Source organism: Microcebus murinus, chromosome 17 (assembly GCF_040939455.1).
Source record: "Microcebus murinus isolate Inina chromosome 17, M.murinus_Inina_mat1.0, whole genome shotgun sequence".
Lineage (NCBI taxonomy): Eukaryota > Metazoa > Chordata > Mammalia > Primates > Cheirogaleidae > Microcebus > Microcebus murinus.
In genome coordinates this window covers 14,801,270-14,809,409 of record NC_134120.1, presented here as the reverse complement: position 1 = coordinate 14,809,409, position 8,140 = coordinate 14,801,270, and the positions used below count along the sequence as shown (strand labels likewise).

At 42.3% G+C, this 8,140-nt stretch overlaps 1 protein-coding gene across 1 annotated transcript; it reads left to right on the top strand.

Annotated features, from left to right (window-relative positions):
* The first annotated feature begins 976 nt into the window (after nucleotides 1-976).
* On the top strand, nucleotides 977-5,423 carry PMAIP1 (phorbol-12-myristate-13-acetate-induced protein 1). Its single transcript, XM_012783503.2, has 2 exons — nucleotides 977-1,215; nucleotides 3,771-5,423. Exons 1-2 carry the CDS (start codon nucleotides 1,158-1,160, stop codon nucleotides 3,875-3,877), a joined length of 165 nt encoding a protein of 54 aa, XP_012638957.1. The 5' UTR covers nucleotides 977-1,157; the 3' UTR covers nucleotides 3,878-5,423.
* Nucleotides 5,424-8,140: the final 2,717 nt, after the last annotated feature.

The following is an 8,140-nucleotide window of genomic DNA, read 5'->3' as shown; positions in this document are numbered from 1 at the left end:
TATGCTAACCAGCTCCCTCTCTCTGCCATCACCTAAAACACACACATCTTTCCAGCTCCGACACAAAGCTTAGCACCTGGGTTTCAGTTTGCGGTAACTTCCCAACAGTTCTGCCCTTTCAATTTGTTCTCAGGTACTGTCTCACATGGCCTCTGGGATCTCCTCTTCTACTATTAAAGGTCTCTTCCTTTACTCTTCTCCAAAAGTTCAGCAATTTTTTCTTTTTTTTTTTGAGACAGAGTTTCACTCTCTTGCCTGGGCTAGAGTGCCGTGGAGTCAGCCTCGCTCACAGCAACCTCAAACTCCTGGGCTCAAGCAATCCTCCTGCCTCAGCCTCCCCAGCAGGCATGCCCCATCATGCCCGGCTAATTTTTTTCTATTTTTGGTAGAGGCGGGGTCTCGCTCTTGCTCAGGCTGGTCTCATACTCCTAAGCTCAAAGGATCCTCCCGCCTTGGCCTCCCAGAGTGTTAGGATCACAGGCGTGAGCCACCGTGCCCAGCCCGGCTACTTTTCTTTTCGGAACTCGTCCCGGGCGTGTTTACAGAAGTCTCTAATTGCCAATTTATGATAAGGGCGAGGCGCCCGGTGGCTCCCCACCCCCACCTTTCCTCCTAGGAAAAGCCTACCCCCTCGCCACTCCTAGGCCCCGCCACCACTGCGGCTGACTCCACGTCCCAACCCCTTCCCCTCCCACCCCCGAAGTTTTAGGAAGTAATTTCGGACTGAGCAGGGTCTCGCCCGCCGAGCGCCCTGCGCCCCCCGCCGCGGGCCGGCGCCACCGCGGGTCGGGAGCGTGTCCCTGCGGTCGCGCGCGGCGGGGATTCCCCGCTGGCTCGGGTCCCGCGCTGCTCCCCGGCGGAGGGGGCGGGGACGGGGCGGGGACGGGGCGGGCACCGGGCGGGCGCGGCAGCAAGCTTCCTCTACGTCACGGGGAAGTTCCTATAAAAGCAGAGCGCGGGCTGGGGCGCCGGGACTTTAGCGGTTCCCGCGGAAGGAGCTGGCACGCTCGGGCGCTCCGTGCGTCTAGTGTCCCGGTCCCGCCGCCCCGACCCGCCGGTCTGCCCGCGTGCAGCGCGCCCCGCAGACGCCCGAGGTGCTCGGGTTGGGAGACTGAGACCCGGGGTCTGCAGCAGAGCTCGCGGTGGCACTTGCCAAGATGCCCGTGAAGAAGGCGCGCAAGAACGCGCAGCCGAGCCCGACGCGGACTCGGGCAGGTACTGGCCGGCTGGGGCCCGCGGGGGCCGGGGACTCGGTCTCCGTCTCGTCTCGGTCTGGCCGGGGCCCAGGCTGTATGGGGGCTCAAGGTCGGGCCAGGTGTGCGCCCTGGCGCGCGCCTTGGTGGCGCTTCCAGGAAGTTCTTCAGGGGGTTTTCCCAGGACCGCGGAGACGGCGAGGGAGGGAGCCCGGTGTGGCGTTGGGATGCAACTACAATTTTTAGCTCCTTCTCTGCTCTTCCCTCCTCCTTGCTTACCCTTCCCCGGGGCATGGGGGAAAACAAGTGCAAGTGTAGGCTGCGGCCCCGAGGAGAAAGTCGTTATCACGGCAGGTGGGACGGGAGAGGGCTCAGGAAGCCCCCGGACCCCCAGCGCTCCCGGAGACAGGCCCCGCAAGGACCCCTGTGTTCAGGAGCGTAGAAAGTCTTAATTGTTAAAGCTAGCATTTAACCCTGCTGATTTCGGGGGTTGGGGATAGAACAGGAGTTGTTCCCCCGTCATTTTTCATCCATCCGTTCCCCTCATCCAGGTACAACTCCATCGTAACTTTTCAGATCAGCAACGCCCTTTTAGAAAATAGATCTTATCAAGGAAGGCAGTAAGGGCCTGGGCTCCAAATCAGTGTAGGTCATACTGCGATTGCATCAGATTATAGGCCCCCTCTTAAAGTTAGTTTCGTTTTAGGGAGCTCCTGCTAGGAGCAGGCTAGGTTAGCAACAGGCTGCTCTCTCGGGCTCTTGCCTGGGGTAGGAAAAAGCTTTGTCTACCTTTTGTGATGTCTAAGAGTTCTGACCGTGTTGCTGAAAGACCTAGCACCCTCCGGGCCTATGTTCTTGGTTCCCAGGAACAAGGGACAGCAGGAAGTGCCTCGCGTAACCTTGATTAGACATTAATGCATTTCTAAGTTGTGTAAATGCAACAGAAAGTTAAGGAAACAACTAGCAACTATTTTCTGCGCGCCCCACCATTGTGTAAAAGATAATTTTTCCAGTTAGAAGTCAGGGCTAACAAAATATGGAATACTGAATGATACTAGCTTTTTTCTTTTTTCTTTTTTTAAAGGATTGTAGGTTAATATATCCCACTCACTGAAAAGAACATGTCTTTGTAAATACTTCTCAAAATGTTTGATCCCGTAGCCCATAAAGAATAGCATCTTAGGAATTGATTAGGTCTTTTGGTGTAGGAGTTAGGGAAGATTTCACTCACCTCTTCCAGAGAGAAATTGGTTGAAATGTAGGCTTAAAATTTTTCTTTAGATTTTTGGGAGGCTGGTGGAGGGGGGGTGCTTGAGGTCAGGAGTTCCAGACCACCCTATGCAACATTAGCAAGAACCCCCAAAATAGAAAAATTAGCCAGGCATGGTATGGTAGAGCAGGCCTGTAGCTACTTGAGAGGCTGAGGCAGGAGGAGCTCTTGAGCTCAGGAATTTGAGGTTGCAATGAGCTATGATGACTCCACTACACTGTAGCGTGGGCTATAGAGGGACACCATATCTCAAAAAAAAAAAAAAATTTTTTTTTTGCTTTACTGTGTATTTATAGGTTTCATTTATTTTGAGCCTAAATATGGTCCTTTCATGGTTTGTTTACAAAATAGCTGGTTGGAGTGAAGTGGTATGTATAACTAATTGATCACAACCAGTTACAGATTCCTTTGTTCCTTCTCCAGTCCCACTGCTTCATTCACTTGATTTGCCTAAAAAAAAAACAAACAGATTTTAATTTGTCATCATAATGCTCTTTAATGTTTATTATCATGAAGTGGACCAAAAAGCCCTTAAGTTGCACTTTGAAATATTAAAAAATAATTGAAATTATAGTCAGTATAGATTTAGTGTTAGTTGATTTACTGAAAAGAGTTTACTTAGAAGTTGGATTACAGCATTTTTTTTTAAAACAATAATATTCAGTTAAGAGTACCTCAATTCTAAAAAGTACTAAATATGTGAAGTAAACTTTACTTTTTACTTCACATATTTGGATAAAGGCAATGGATTCCTACAGATTGGGTTTATAGGAAGAAGTTGGTTTACATTAAGATGTGAGTGTTTAGAGAATGTGGATTTAATTTCAGAATAAATTTTGAGGCTTTTGTGAGAAACTAATCAACGGATTTTTTTAATAAGGAAAAGAATAAATTTAGATTTGCCTGTTAATGCGAGAATAATCTAAGGTTTGAATTATTATTTAAAACCAACTCCTACTTAAAAACCACACATGCTTAGAATTTGACTTCTGTTCCCTGGCTTTAAATAAGGGAGAAAAGGATGACATCACCTCAGGCAGGTAAAGGCTAACATTACTCTTTGTAGTATTTGACCCATGACATTTTCATATTTAGAAGTAAGGTAACACTTGCATCATCCAGGATTAGCAAAAAAAATACACGTTCTAAGTAGTCTTTCTCATCTTCGGGAAACAGATGCATAAAAAGCCAAAGTTAAGATAAATGCTTCCTGAGATGCTCAGCTTGTCACTTAGGTGGGTGTATTAACTCTTGATGCTTATTGCTGGAATATTGTCACTGTTAATTTTGGTGTTTTGCTTTCTTAGAGATCGAAGAAGAATGTGTTCTTCAACTCAGGAGAATCGGAGACAAACTGCATTTCCAGCAGAAACTACTGAATTTGATAGTCAAACTTTTCCGCTCAGGAACCTGACTGACTGCATCAAAAACTTTGCATTGAGGAGACTCCTTCAAAAGGGAAGTTTCCCAAAGTAGGTACAAATTTCATCAATTAGAAGACAGATCTCACTGTAATTGAAAGGAATGAGGAGGATTCATTTGCTTTTGGATGCTCTTGGAAATGGAAGATGGAGTACATCAAAAATGAATTTCTGGTGGTTTCCCAGCTGTCATTCTTTGGGATATGAGGACATTATAAAACCTTTGTTTATTTGAAAGCAAGAATGGAAGAACCTTGAAAATAGGGGAGTAATTACTGATACATTTCTTTTATACTTATAGAGTTATTCTAGTATTTTTTCTGAAGGTTACTGCTCAACCTGGTGTAAAAGGAGTTGACAAATAAGATTAAGACTGGAAGAAACAGTTCAGTGTTGTTTTTGGTTTTTATATTTTTATTTTTTATTTTTTTGCTTTTCAATGTCAACTCCAGAGCAATGTTTATTGTTTAGTTTATTAATCTTGTTAAAAGAACAAATTTCATTCTGAGAACACTGAATGTCATAGTGAATGTTTATTTCATAGGTCACTACATAATGTAAAATAAGTTGATAATTTGTTACCTTTTATTCAAATTGTATTGCTTCTATTCCTATTCCCTTTCATTAATGTGTTCCTGGGAGCATCAATTGGAAAGTATGGAAAACTGGAAAGTAACTTGGAAAAAATTGAATTTTGTAGGAAGTAAAACTGTTGCAGATAGAACATTACATGGTAAAAAAGCATGTGAATTTTGTATAACCAGGGAAAATGAAAAAGATGTCATAGAACTTGAGCTTTTAAGTGATGTAATTAAAACTTGGTAAGAAAATAAATGTGTTTCTAAAGAAGTTTCTAAAAATTTGTAAAATGCCCCTTTTCATATTAGTCTGTGCATCTCCTATGGAAAGTGATCTTTTAAAATAAAGAATATTTTCATAATTAGAATATACATTTCTTAAAAATGTGGGAAAGATATTTCTCATCCCAGAATGAAAATCCCATGTATACATACATGAATATATATGTACACACACATACATACGTAATATGGATATCCATACAGATAATTTGTATTACAGTATTATGTAGATTGTTAGAAGAGTTTCCTAAGTTTCATTTTTTTTAATATGGGCTATAATCAAAGTCCTCAAATACGTAAGAAATAATGTCATGATTGAATTTCAGCAGGAGTAACTTTTATTTATTTTACATATTTATAATTAAAATATTTTTGTTTTGTTTGAACACGTATTGAGGTTGCATTTTTGAGTTATGACACAAAGGTTTTATAACTATTTGAATTTTTACAGTAAGAATATCTTAATATGGTCTGTGGTCACTTTTGATGGAAAATTACCTCACATTTGCTTCTTCAGTATTAAGGCTGTTTATTTAGTTGGAAAGATGTTTTTTTTCCTGCCTAGAGGTAGATATTTTGCCATATGGGTATTTATGGTCTGTAACTGTATTTAAATGTATATGCACATGTGAAAGTCGATATGTTGGCAGTATAAAACTATTAAAAGTTATCACCATTCTTTTCTGTGTGTTTTATTTTTTCATCATGTATTCTAAGTGTTCATCATTGAGCCAGAATATTTTAATTGATTTCCATCAGCAGATATCTCTTGACAGTGGTAGGGGTAAAAAATACAAGGCATTTGGCATGATTTCTGCTGTCACTTTGATTGGGAGGGGAAGCAGTGAAAGATAGGAAAAGAGTGCAGGGCATAGGTCTTGAGAGCTGCTCAGTGCCTCATATGAATGTCCCATTAGTAATTTATTTAAAGTAGCCTGTAAAGATTCATGATCTAATTAGAGGAATTTTGTGAGCCTGAGTCCTGGACTGCTCCTGGATCTGTCTACCAGGCAAGAGGAGCTGCTGCGCAGTTTCCTTTTAGATGACCTCACACTTCTCCCTTCCTTGCCCTCAGCCCTAGAGCTGCAAAGATTTCTTCATCCGAAGCTAGTCATGTACAAAAGTGGGCGTCACTCAACGGCTTTCCTGTCTGAGTGTGAGAACAAAGAGATATCCCTAGTTTGTGGCTTCAATCTGGGAGTCAGATCTTCACCCCATCCCTGCCCTCAAAAAGAGTCCCTTACATCATGGAATGTAAATTGCCTTCCTTAAATGGTAAGGGGGCGGGGAGAGGAAGAATTATGGAGGAAAAGGGGAACCAGAGAGCAAATGATGCCCAGCTAAGAAGATACATAACAATGCCCCAAAGGGGAAGATTGGGGGGGAGGTTGGCTTCAAAAAGGGTGTGGTCAATCTGCATGATTTGAGTTCAGGGCCCTTGGAAGAGTATCTCCTGACCCTCAGCTTCTTTGCATAGCCAGAATTATTTTGTTAAAAGTGCCCTGTAAGCTCCTCTTTTATATAAAGAGTAACATGTGAAGGCTTAAGCACAGATTCACAATCTTCAGATATAAGAACTATATTTTTTGAGAACCACATTTTAATGTTAAAAAATTTCCTAGATGTTCACATAATTGTATCTGTTGACTGACAAAAACGACTAGTATTTTTACTTGCATTTTATATTTGAAAGAAAACCCCAATAGTCTGTATATTTTAAAAGTATCCATCTCTCTGTGTGTGTATCAATGTATCTATCCATAATATGATAAGTTGTTCTTCAGTCTCTAAAGGCTCTGTGTGCTGTGATTTGGGATTTACAATCCATTGCAATAACCCTACAAACCCTTTTACTCCCCTCAATCAATCACTGGGCAAGAACCAAAGAAATGGTGAAAATCCTGTCAAACTCCTCAAACCTATGTGAGAGGGAACAATCCATTAGGAAGATAACTGACACCTTAAAGATGAGTGATGTGATGCAAAGAGCTCCCTTCTTTGGAATGTTGAAGCTGGAATCTCAAGGCAAAACCATGAATGAGCTGTGGGACTTTGGGCGAGGCAACTGCTGTGAGCCAGAATGATTCTGTTACCAGATTATGTTTGAAATCACTTGCAGTTTGAACCAGAAAATGGGATGGCAAAGGGGTCTGAAGAAGGTCTCCCACCAGAGTCCCAATCATACTAGCCCAGACTCCTGACTTCATTTCAAACAGTATAAGAGGGAACTGAAGGGTTTACTCAAAAAAGCAGGAGAGTGGGATTTTGAAAGACTATTTTGTTTGTTTTAAAATTTTTTTATTTGTATATATTGATGGGGCACAAATGCAATTTCGCTACATTCACATATTGCACTGTGATGAAGTCAGAGTCTTCAGTGCATCCATTATGGGAGCAACGAACATTGTATCTACCAAGCAACCTCCCATCATCTGCCCCCTCCTGCTTCCTAAGGAGTGGGATTTAAAAAAAAAAAAAAAAAAAAAAAAAAATATATATATATATATATATATATATATATATATATATATATATATATATATATATATATAGGCCGGGCGCAGTGGCTCACGCCTGTAATCCTAGCACTTTGGGAGGCCGAGGCAGGCGGATCGCTCAAGGTCAGGAGTTCAAAACCAGCCTGAGCAAGAGGAAAACCCCATCTCTACTATAAAAATAGAAAGAAATTAATTGGCCAACTAAAAAGTATATATAGAGAAAAAATTAGCTGGGCATGGTGGCACATGCCTGTAGTCTCAGCTACTCTGGAGGCTGAGGCAGGAGGATCCCTTGAACCTAGGAGGTTGAGGTTGCTATGAGCTAGGCTGATGCCATGGCACTCTAGCCCAGGCAACAACAACAACAAAAAAGAAACTATTTTCTGAATTCTTCTCCCAAACATTGATTCTAGATCTTAGAGGAGGTCCAGTGAGAACTTCTCCGGCTTCTCTTAGAAATGAGAATTTGCCACGCGTGCGGCTTCCCCGAGGGTGGTGTCACTACCAGAGTTCCTTTTTGCAGGTAGCTGAAAATAGATGGGGTCACCTGACAGAACACACCCTGCTGTGTAATCATGCGACTATGCTCAAGTAATAGGTCAGGGTTAAAGAGCAAAGCATTTGTTAATACAGTGCTAATTTTAGTTTCTATTTTAAGAACTTTCAGAAATCAATTTAGCCATTTCAGAGTGAAACATTCACACTCACCTACAATTTCTTCCCTTATGGTCTTCTTCCTATAACGTTATTCTTCAAAACACCAGGGAAACAGGAAAGTTGATGAGTTATAGGTGGAGACTTTGGATTCTTTTACTCAGCAGGTTATTAACCACGTGCTCTGGGTCCCCCTACTCCCTATAAACACATTGATTGTGCTCAATGCTCTCTAGGTTTAGAA